The sequence below is a fragment of the Eleginops maclovinus genome, chromosome 4, assembly GCF_036324505.1.
Source record: "Eleginops maclovinus isolate JMC-PN-2008 ecotype Puerto Natales chromosome 4, JC_Emac_rtc_rv5, whole genome shotgun sequence".
Lineage (NCBI taxonomy): Eukaryota > Metazoa > Chordata > Actinopteri > Perciformes > Eleginopidae > Eleginops > Eleginops maclovinus.
In genome coordinates this window covers 22,843,860-22,856,127 of record NC_086352.1, presented here as the reverse complement: position 1 = coordinate 22,856,127, position 12,268 = coordinate 22,843,860, and the positions used below count along the sequence as shown (strand labels likewise).

Here is a 12,268-nt window from a genome sequence, read left to right as displayed (position 1 = left end):
TAATCCCAGAACTGTCGAGGTGTGAAACACTGCTGAGAAACTAAGGTTATGCAATAGTAAACGTGTGTGGAAACCGTATGAAGACATCTAACCTCCCACCACAGGCCCTCTTTCTGTAGGGACTTCACACTTCTTTAAAACATCAACACAGTCACCTTGGTAGTCAAGCTTCGTATCATTAGCAAAGGATTGTGGGAAGTCAATTTCCCACAGTCAATGTTTTTTTATTCGAAAGCATTTAGCCTCTAGATTTCCTATATTGTAAATCCTTAATTATTGAGATAGCATGGTATTTTTGAGTCGTTTAAAAACTAATGTATAATGGATATGATTAATTTAATTCTTAAAAGACAAATGTTTGGCAAGAGCCATGAAGAGACCAACAAGGGTGGAGGCAACACTTTGGGTCACAGGAAAGTGGGAAATTTAGTCAAAGTTGCTGCGGTGGTTCATTATGTATAACTATAATCTCCATTATGCTATTAACTTATCACTACTGATGTATCAACTTGTAAGCAGCATCAGCTGGTTCGAGGTGGAGGTCATTTAAACCATATTGGTAGTTTAATTAATAACAACACATCTTATAACAGCTGACAAAAAGAATTCTGATAAAGTACAAGTTCCTTTGAAAAGTCAACTTTATAGACAATCTTTCAGTTTCTTTGTACAGAGATCGAAATACAGTTTCCCACAATCCCGAGGTTTGAAAAATACAAATATATATATATTTAAAGCTCTGTAAAAAATTAAGAGACCACTCCAAATGTTTTCTTAGACCTTTATCTCTACATGTATGGCCGCCATTCCAGTGTCTGTTGAATTCCAACACAGAAAAGTTATCAGTAGTTTAAAGAATACAATAAAACAAAACAACATTAATTCAACTCAAAGACATAACTATAAATAGTAAAACCCGAGAAAACAGAATTATAATGAGAACAATTCCCTGAGCAGTGCCGAGACTCTGCTGTGATTTAAACTAGTCTAACTATACAGGAGGGGAGATGCTGTGGTGCAAAGGTTGGAACTGGTTCTATGACTATAACCAGTCACAGCTGGGCTTGGGGTTTTCACTGCTGCTACTTCCTGCTGGGAAAAAATCGGCCAAGCTTGGTGTTTTTCCTTCTTGGCAACGATACGATCTTCGGACGCAGTGATTAAACCCTGCTGGAATACGCAGATGAAAGCGAAGGTGTACCGGTTGGACAAGATAGGAGGGATGCCTGAAGACTGAGTTCAGGTCAAAATCAAAATGTCATGTGCTATTTGCTTTTCTGTAAACAGGTCTAAATTATTTCCTGCAGCTTCCCCTTTCTCATGTTATGTCTGATAAATAAGATGTGATGTTTCCTATTTAATTCTGAGCTTTTATTCTATACGATGTCAACACTCCCATGGACATCACTCAGGCTCCCTCATTACCACCACCATGAGACCACCATCCTCCCTTTCTGCTGCACGTTCCTCGTGCACATTCTTCTGCATTCTCCTTGTGTCCCGGCCTGTCAGATGTTGTCAAGTTTAAAATAAAATCCAGGGTGAGCAGCTCGACTCGCCGCACATCAGCTGACAGAAGCTGAGCCTGCTAATTAAAGGTCATCATTACTATTATTTTTCTGGAAGTCCATTTTTTGAGCAAAGACCAGGGAGGGATTGAGTTTCTACAGATTCATTTCCTTGAATGGAAGGCACTGGAAGAACAAATGGAGGTGCTGACCTGTTTGGCAGAGGTCAGGCTGTGATTCATGTGGGGACAAAGCCTCCAGTGGTTATCAGCTACAACTTGTGGCTTCCCATTCTGGCACCTCCATGTCAGAATGTGTGTCCATATTCAGAGCGGAGTTCTGGATACTCAACTTAGAACACAAAGTGCCGTTATAAATAGATATCACCTCTTGGACACTTGCACTTTTTAAACTTTATCCTGCGCCAAGTTTATACAATGTCCTCACCACTGACATCAGATCAGTTTATCATTTCATAGGATTTTCCAGTATTGTGCAGTTTTGACTTAAGCAAATAAGCTCTTAAAACTACCTGCTTGAATAAGAAAAAAACATTTTTAATACCATGTATTGTTTTAATATGAAGATGTTCATTTTATAAAATAAAATGTTGATTGATTTTTATTTAAAATAATAATGGAAAGCAAGGACCTACATGTTCTTATTGGAATTTAGTCCACTTTCTATTTAATTTTAAAATTTGAATACAATTTTGGTTAAAAAGTTTCATTCCTTTTCAATAGTTTCCATGTCCTGTATGACACATTGACTCTTAATCAATACCAAAATGAATAAGAACACTAACCTTACCTTCTTATTAAAAGTGGGGATGAGTACCACCATCACTTTGTTGAATCTTCCCTGAATTCCCCTGGGACTGCAGAACATAATTTTGCAGGAACAAATATTTTGTAAATATGTCATTTTTGAGAGGGAACAGTGTTGGAAAAATACTTTATTCCTGAATTAGGCGTACATACTCTGGAGCAGATACATACCATACTTGGGCTGACTTTCTGAAGGCCTATTAGTAGAAACAGCTGTTCCTGGTGGAGCACATTTTATAGCAGACACACATTTCTTCATTAAATAGCTTTTTTACCCTTCATGCAGGTTGCTCACACAAAATGCAACCTTAAAATGAAAGTGTGGTTTTCACTTTGCAATGTCCTGCAAAGAAGCTCCTGCTGCCTTAGGTCAAATAAAACAAACACATCTTCATTACCAGGATTTCACTTTTGCTAGACGTGTTGCACTAAATGCACAGCTAATGGAAATGACTCCAGACGTGGACCATGTCTAATGACCTCATCCATAAGTCTACTTCTCAAATAGGGTAATAGGTTTTGAATTGGTGTTATTTCCTTGGTTTTAGACACAGCTTGATCTTTTGTGATAAACTTTCATTTAGTTAAAAATGTTATGACTTTAACATTACTTTAAATTTTATTTAGCTGATGCTTTTGTCCAAAGCTGCTTACAATATGAGCTACATACATACATACATATTTTTTTATGAGGTGAGTTTTCAGTCTTCGACAGAATGTGTTTAGACTCACTGAGGTCCTGATATCAATGGGGAGCTTGTTCCACTATTGTAGAGCCAGGATAACAAACAGGCGTGTTTTTGTTGAGTGGTACATGAGTCCCATTTGCAGTGGAGGATTAGCAAGCCGATTGGCCAATACAGAACGAAGTGCACATGCTACAGTTTATGGTTCACCATAAATGTTGATGTAGGAAGGGGCTGATCCCTTCATAATAATAATAAAAATAATAGTAATTAAACATTTTATAGCGCCTTTCTAGGTACCCAAGGCCGCTTTCCATGTTGTGAGGACAGACAGAAAACAAATAAACAAACAAAAAGTAGGGCAAGTAAAAGAATAGAAAAATAAAGTAAAAATAATAAAAATGGCAGTTGTGGTAGAAGAACGGGGGACTAAGATGAGTTAGTGGTCAAAGGCTATGGTGAGGGGTGAGTTTTTTAGTGAGGATTTGAAGATGTCCAGGGAGGCAGCATTGCGTATCTCTGCAGGAAGAGCGTTCCAGACGGTGGGGTCCGCAACACTGACGGGGACTAGACAGAAGGCCCGTGTCCGAGGACTGCAGACTCCGTGTAGGGGTGTAGGGATGGAGGACGTCCGATAGGTACTGTCAGACCTCTTAGGGCATGGAGAGACTTGTAGGTGAGGAGGAGGGTTTTGGAAGTGATCCGGGACTTGATCTGGAGCCAGTGAAGGTGGATGAGGGTGGGAGTGATGTGCTGTCATGGCTTGGTGCGGGTGGGAACTCTGGCGGCAGAGTTCTGGACATGCTGGGGCCTCTCCAGGGTTTTGCTGGGAACCCCGAAGAGAACCCCATTGCAGTAGTCCAATCTGTAGGCCAGTAGCAGTGTCTTGAAGTGGATTCTGGCAGCCACTGGCAACAGGTTTTATTTGTAAGTGTGAAAGGCATTATGAAATGTTTTAATGTTTGTTGATTGTTATGTGTGTACCTACCCAGGGACTGCAGATGGAAATGAGCTTCTAATCTGGCATATGGTATCTCTTCTGTTTTTGAGATGAATGTTTGATGTTTAATGTGAGATGTCATTATGCATTGACCTATTGTGTTCCCTACAAAGCAGAAGTGATACTGAGTGAATTGTCCTGATGAAATAAAATGAATTGACTTGTTTACACAGTGAAAACAAAAATAATCCTTTGCAGCTTTCAGGCTTCTGTTCTAACTTTTCAGATTTATAAACATGTTTGTACATGGCATCAGGTCTGCAGGTGTTGGACTGAGAAAAGTAACAGTAGTCCAAATGGTGGCCAGTTTTCCAAGGACCGCTGACAACTAGGCCTTCATAGATTCCCACCACAATAACAATTCCTTATGTTTCCAAAACAAAGTTGACCTTTCTCAGGGATAGGACGTTTCCACTGGACCATTTCACTTGAAAATACAAACCTTCCCCTTCCAGACAACTGTTTTGTCTAGATATCAAACTTTTCTGCAGCCGATGATGTACTGTACAGTACTGCGTGTTTTTTGGCAGAAGTGAGCATTGTGTATTTTCCCACAGACATCCCAGGAGATACCAAAGCTATAAATAGATAGCAGTTTCACAGTGCTGTATTCTGTCTTTTTATCAATATACATTTGCATTGGTCCTGAATTAGTGAACATCCTGGTACTGGAGTACAGCAGCAGTATGTTGTCTGGGTTAGTGTGTATTACTAAACCTTCCAGGGGTGTGAACAGCATCAGCACTTTTGGTGTATTGCAAAGGTTTTAGTGACTCAGATTGTTGCTGACACTTGAAAACTATATTTGAATAAACAAGAATGCAAAGACAACTCGACGAACAACTAATGCAGGTAATGAGCAGTTGTAGAAAGACCTCACGTGTTGTGTAAGGAGAGAGAGACAAGATGTCCTTAAGAGAAATACCTGTGCTGTGTATCTAGTCAGACAAACTCCAGTGACCTTTCACAGGTTATTAGTAGCATTACAGGAAATAAAAGAACCTCAGAAATGATGTGTAACTTCCACTCACATCTTACATTTTTTCAGTGAGAGGAAGTGACGAATACAAACATTTACTTAAGTATTTAAATGTAGTTACTTTAGCACTTTATATTTCAGAGGAGAAATATAATGATTTGCATTCCACTATTTATTGTACAACTAACCTTTTACTGTAAGATTTTTCAGTGAAATATTATACATTGTTATAGATAAATCAGCCTAAAGATATATTTTTTTAAAACACAAAGATGCATACCCTCCTCACAAAGCATCTAAAGGAAACTCAGCCCAGTTGCTGGAGCTGTGTTATAAGAAGATAATTGGGATGTTATTGCAGAATATCGCCTACATATGTTTCACTCAAAACTCCTACATAAAATAAAACCATCACCTTGGTATTTTCTTATCCATTGCGTGGGTGAACTGGACAATTTTTAGCAATGCACGTCCAGTAACAGTAGATACGATTTCTTTGGGTAAATTAATACATCTTACATCAGAAGGGTGTACTTCAGGAGAGAAGGCTGCCTTTGATATTACTGGATTAACATATATTGAGCTTGAAAGTGGATATTATTTATGCAAGACAGCCTTCAGAGCCCTTGAGGTTATTGAGTGGTTCTTCAACCCCCGATGATATAAGTCAGCGTATTGTCAGGACGCCACTGTGACAGTGCTGTAGCATTTAAAATCACTATGGAAAAACACTTATCTAGGGCTAATACTGAGAGACTGTTATTGATTGTGCATCTGTTTTTAGTCAAACTTGAGCATAATAGAAATGTGCAGTGTTAGTGTCATCATAACATACTTCACGGAGGCTTAAAATGTTTTCTTTTACAGGTAAAAAGTGTATTTACAGTAACCTACTTAACCCAGGGACCCTGGTTTCGTACAAATTCTGCAGTTTTGATTAGTCAAGGGGAACAACTATCAGAAATGCCTCCGATATGTGTATCTTTACAACCAAATCTTCTGAATTTCACAGCCACACAGCTTGGAATACAATATTTGTGCTGGAGCCAAGCTAAAGGCTTACAACAGATATTTGTGTTCCCATATGGGGGGTTTTTGGATCAAATCTGTAGAAGCAAAAGAGTGTTTTGTCAAAACACAGAATCTTGGCTGAGGAGTTTGGCTGAAATGGTCCAGACATATTTGATGTACTGATCTTTCCCCAATAGAAAGAGAAAGAGCACCACTGACTTTTGTTGATGCTAATGCGCCTGAACCTGAAACCTGGATACTCAAACCCGCTACTTAACAACTGCACTTGTAGTCAAATCTTCACCACCGACTAAAAGTATGTTAAGCAGCAGCAGTTGAGACCAACAAATGTAGGTACATATTATATACAGCCAAGTTAAGAAATAGCTTCTGCAATTTGTACACTTGTGTTAATGTCTGAGGGTTTATATGTCACATTTTAAACCTGCAACTGTTGGTAAAACTTGGACACATTCAACTGAAAGTGATGCGGTCATAACTAGATATGCACATGGTGTAAATTAACCAATCTGTGCTTCTTTATGAATGATTATTAACCCTTTTTCCTGCAGACTGTATGGCTTACTATGTTAAGGTAAAAGCTTTGTGAATGACTGTCAATAATGTGTAACTGTAAACTTTTCCCCAACACTTTTGTCATGAACTGTTAAACTTACAGTATGTCAGGCAGCTATAACGTTATTTGCCCTTAGGAGGCGACTTTATTATACAATGGTCAAGAGCAATAACTTTCCTTGCCTGTAGGTGATGCAGTGGAGCTGACTCGACAGTCAGTAAACAAACACAAGTGTCACAAGTGCAGTGAGAGCAGTGCGGGGAAATGGATTTGGTTATTTCAGAGCAGGCAGGAAAACATGGGTATGAGAATAGATGCTTCTGGATGTTGCTGTTTCTTGTCACTGGCTGCTTTACATGAGTTTAGTTCTTACATTAGCTTCCAAATCTGCATCTAAATTAGATTTTACTGGAGTTAGATTAGGTTTTCCAGACCTAAAATTACGACCGGGAGTGACACATCATGCTGATAACACTCAGGGTTCCTCTTTGCTTCCAAATGGTTTGTTAAATGTCAAACTAACCCTGAAATAACACACTGGAGGACAGAAAGTAGTCATGAGAGCTGCACTGTGGTTTTACTGTTGTGTTGATAGGTTGCCATGCGAGGTTGTCTGGCTACAGTGGATCCCTGGTGATTTACCATCACAGAGTTTGTTTCACCTGAGAGTATATCACACATACATGTACTGTACACAGTACAGTTTGTCAGACATCCAGGAGAGGAGATACACCGACCTCTGGATCTTGGTTATTTCGTCCTTTTGTCTTTAAACAAAACAGGCTACAAGGAGGAAATCCAGGCAGTGTGCAATTCACTTTTTCCTGTGGCTTATCTTTTGTCATTCTGTAGTGGTTCTAGATCAGAGGAGAAACGGTCACTGTTTTGAGATGGGTTTGTCTTAGATAAAGCAGAGGTCTGAGATGAAGGCCAAGGCTCTGTCAGTGAGGGAGTGCACATGGATGTCAGAGGAGTGCCACCTAGTGGAGGAACTGCATGGAGTCACCCAAAGGGACGGCCTGTGTTTACCAAACATCTTCAGGTCCAGGAAGGTGAAGCCGCTTACTAAGATTCAGGCAGGACCCACATACCAGGTCTACCACACGGCCAGAGAGCTCCTGCTGGAGGTGCTGGACAAGGGAGCCGTCCGGGAGCTGATCCGGAGAGCTGCTGGTGTGAAGGCCGGAGCTCACCGGCCGCCATACAGCCAGAGCAGAGAGCAGAGTGCAGACCTCACTGATGAGGAGTACACCGAAGCGTTAACCTGGTTCTCTATAGTCCTGCAGGGTGGTCTGTCTGTGGGTGAGAACTGCAGCTTTGACTCTGAGCTGATGTTGAAACTGGATGGATGGCAGGGTGTCCTGAAGAGGAACAGCTTTCAGACCAACCTCTTGTCCCTGACCAGACTGGAAGATAGAGACAAGCTTGAAGCCCTCTCTGCCTTCTGCAGCCACCTGACCAGGCGCTACCAGGCCCTATACACACCTGGTCACAACCTGGCTGTGAAGAAATACACAGTTTCCTACGATCAGGGGCCTTGCTCTCTCCATCTCGCCCTCCTATGTGACATGACTTCTGGATTCATCTGTAACATGTATCTGTACAGTGCAGAGCAGCTCCAGAGGCAGAGTAGGAAGCCTGTGGTTGAGCAGGTGGTGGGACACCTGCTGAGACCTTTCTGCGGCCACAGACACCTGGTTCAGATGGACAGCTCTGCTTGGATGGAGGGAAGACTCACCGACATCTTCTCTAGCTTAGGGGTGGATATTCAATTGGTTTCAGCTGTTAACACGTCTTCTCCACCCGTCATGCTCAAACAATCATCTGAGGACTCAATGTCTCCCCTCGTAGCCCACCTACAGGGATGGACCGGACCTGCTCTGTTTCCTCATTCTGATCAGAAGGGGTCAGTGGAGGAGGTGTTTCTCCCCGGTCTCTGGGTGACGCTGCACATCCTTTGCATCAACACCTTTGTGCTCCACACCCTGCAATGCGAGGGTTCCAGCAGGCAGGTGGCCCTAACAGAGTTCAGCAGGACTCTGGCCTCTAAGCTGGCCGCTGACAGCAGCGTCACTGTGCCCGTCCTGCCTCGACTTAACAGCAGTTTTTACCTGGAAACAGGTCTGACAAATCTTTCTAAGCAAAGGTTAGTTTTCCTGCTTTTGTATAATGTTTCAATTCAGGCTAATACAAGACTTCTCACTAGTAGTTTGGAAAAAAAACATCCAAAAGTAAGTCTGTGATGCTTCTCTATTCAAGAAAGTAACTGATATCAAGAGTAAGTGTGGAATGCTCCACTATTTTAAATATAATTGATTCAGTCTAATTTAATTCAAAATTACTCGATATGACACAACAATACATGAAATGTGACAATATCATTTCTCAGTATTCAGATTCTGGGTCATCAAATATTCGACAGTTGTGCAAGACGTTATGAAGGTGTTATTCATATAGAGATGGTGATAGTATAGGTAACACATTGTGCATATAGTGCAAGGGAAGTGGTAAAAGATACAGTACACTGTATAGGGTAACAGCTCAGTCTATCATTGTAAACTGGGTTGGTGCTTTTAGAATCAGGGCTACAACTAATCATTATCTCCATAAATAATTAAAATGCTAGCTATTTATCAATTCTTTGAAAGTCATAAATGTTTCAGAACATATTTCTAAGAAATGGGGGAAAAAAATGTTTTCATCCAAAAGGCAAAACGCTCATATCCTCATCTTGAAAATACTGGAGCAAACTTATTCAACAAATTACTTTTCTCTCCATTAACTAGAAACTAATTTGTGAAGCTATAGAATACATAGTCAAGTTTTTCATGTTCTGACAATATCAAATTATAATTCAATGTGCAATGCTGCACATTAATAAGCATTTGGTTTTGATTTTTGTCTTGCAGGATGAACACCATCAGCTGTGGTCATGAGATGGAAGATGAGAGAGAAGGCTGCAGCTCCGCAGAGAGGCTGCAGGGCAGGAACAGACCAGGAGTGTGCGGCTTGGACAACGCAGGCAACTCCTGCTACTTGAATGCTGTGTTACAGTGTCTGTGTTCCACCGTGCCTCTCGTGGAGCATCTGCTTGATCTGGACACTCGCAAAGAGCTGGGGAGGTGAGACCCTTCCTGCTGTGGTCTCCCTTTCTGTCTCACCTTCAGGGGGGTCATGTTTTCTCAGCAGTTTAACCTCGGTTCATGCAGGTTGAAGTGTCGGGTTGTCGTAGCGTTTGTCCGCCTGCTGGAAGAGATGTGGCTGGGAATGAGCTCCAGATGTGCGCCTGTGGAAGCCAGGTCAGTGCTGTGCTCCATCCTCCCCCAGTTCAACAACTACTCCCAGCAAGATGCCCAGGAACTGCTGCTCTTCCTCCTCAACGCACTCCATGACGACCTCAAGAAGGTGCAGCACCATCAATCACTCACAGGTACATCTCTGTGGCAAATTCCTACCCCTGCAGAGAGAGTAAACCTGTGTGTGTGTGTGTGTGTGTGTGTGTGTGTGTGTGTGTGTGTGTGTGTGTGTGTGTGTGTGTGTGTGTGTGTGTGTGTGTGTGTGTGTGTGTGTGTGTGTGTGTGTTTACATTATTTCAAAGCACAAGATGCGCTACTCAAAACGACAGAGACAAGAACGAAAGAGAAACGGTGTCCCTGCAGCGGGGGGGTCCACCATCGTGTCCCATCTGTTCGAGAGCCAGCTGGGCTACATGACCCTCTGCATGCACTGCGACCACCAGACACACAGCACTCAGACCTTCACTGTGCTGTCACTCCCTCTCCCTACAGACATCATCAAGTGCTCCATTCAGGTACCTCACACCTTCTAACACCTGCTACCATGGAAACATCTTCAAGAATCATGGACAGATTATTGTACAGGTTTGGGGTCCCTGGGCCAGATTAAAGTTACTGGTAAAATTAATTTTAGCAAGCCACAAAGACACACAATCACCACAAGATGCTAAACAACCAATAGAGAAACAAAAAGATCACAAAGAAAAAGCAAAACTTCTACAAATGATACAAAACCATAAGGTGTGAAATAACCCAAAGCAGCACAACAACCAAAAACCCACAAAAACTACTGATATTATTGGATCTGTGGCCTTTGTGGAGTCCTGTATCTTAATTGAGGGGCCTATTATCGTGTAAGCAGTCGGTGTCCAGATTGTATGTATGGCACGTTTTAGATAATGTTATCTGTTTTTTTTTCTCACACTTCTGTCTCCATGTTGCAGGATTGCCTGTCTCTGTTTTTCGAGCAGACCGTCCTGACCGGGGGGGAGCAGATGCTGTGTTCGATGTGTGGGCTGCACAGAGAAACGACAGTCCTCACTTGTTTAGACAAACCCCCAGAGATCCTCATGTTGCACCTGAAACGGTGGGTAGTCATAACCTTATCTGTTAAAGGTAACACATTATAGCAAGGGTACATGTTTAAGTGCTAAAGGAATACATTTTGAAACTTAATGTAAAGGGTTTTATCAGCTGTTAAATGAGAAAGTGTTTTTAAATTAGAATGATCTTTATCTCCTCCAGGTTTGGTTGTAAGGGGAAGAACCAGGTGAAACTGAAGACTAATGTCGAGTTCTCCACGAAGCTCGACCTCTCCCCATTTCTATCCAGCTCAGAACAGAACACCTCATTTTCTTCATACCACCTTTATGCTGTTGTGGTCAGTAAACATACACACATACCATTTAAATAGCAAGTTATTCCAATAGTGATGCATTTTTAAATGTTGTTTAGTGTAGTTAGATGTTTCTTTTCATTTCCTTACATGGCAGATCATATTTTTTTTTACATAATTTGTATTTCTGACCTCAGATATATATTTTTTTTATTACATAACACTTTATGTTGTGTGGTTTATGGAGTCTATGAAATATATAACTTTATATATTTTATCAGGAATGCCTCGATGCACTTTCCTGATATCTCCATAACAACATCATTAGTGGCTGGCTGAATCATTTTGAGCTTTAAAACCACACTATAAAAGGATGGTCTTGTTTTGAGTTTTTTTATGGCACATACTAAAACTGGAAACTGTGTACAGAACTGGTACATTTCAAAACAAAGTGAACCAGATTATAATACTATTGGTACAAAATGATAAACTGTGGCCAAAGCATTTGAGTTTTGATTCTCTGTGACTTATATCAATGTAAATAAACCTTTTCATTGTCTAGAACCACATAGGTCATCTGAACACGGGTCACTACACTGCCCTGTGCCACAACGCGCTGACTCGGACCTGGCACTGTTTTGATGACTCAGCAGTCAGAGAGGTCCAGGACAGCCTTGTTCAATCTCCCAATGCCTACATGCTGCTCTACAGCCGCAAGCCCTTCCAGAAGCCAAACCTCCATGGACTCTGAGCTCAGCAGGCCAAATCCACGGGGGGACCGAGTTTCAACTCCCTATTTGTTGTTTAACGGACACCCTGGCGTCTATCCTGCGTTAAAAGAAATCCAAGGTAACTCAGTTAAGAAAGCATACTTTCAAAATATCTGCTCTTTCCTGTGGCCTTTATTTTCGCTGGCATCACCATAACAGCTCTTGAAATAAACGTCCAATATCCAATATTGTCTTGTGTGCAATAATTGTGTCTTGTTTAACTGTGTGTAATATTTCTACACCATATTATCTTATATCCATAGAAATGAAGAGACTAG

At 41.3% G+C, this 12,268-nt stretch overlaps 1 protein-coding gene across 1 annotated transcript; it reads left to right on the top strand.

The window, feature by feature from the left end:
- Positions 1–7,511: 7,511 nt before the first annotated feature.
- On the top strand, positions 7,512–12,061 carry LOC134863823 (ubiquitin carboxyl-terminal hydrolase 2-like). Its single transcript, XM_063882548.1, has 7 exons — positions 7,512–8,734; positions 9,513–9,710; positions 9,798–10,066; positions 10,248–10,399; positions 10,829–10,971; positions 11,130–11,265; positions 11,783–12,061. Exons 1-7 carry the CDS (start codon positions 7,512–7,514, stop codon positions 11,969–11,971), a joined length of 2,310 nt encoding a protein of 769 aa, XP_063738618.1. The 3' UTR covers positions 11,972–12,061.
- The last annotated feature ends 207 nt before the right edge of the window (positions 12,062–12,268 follow it).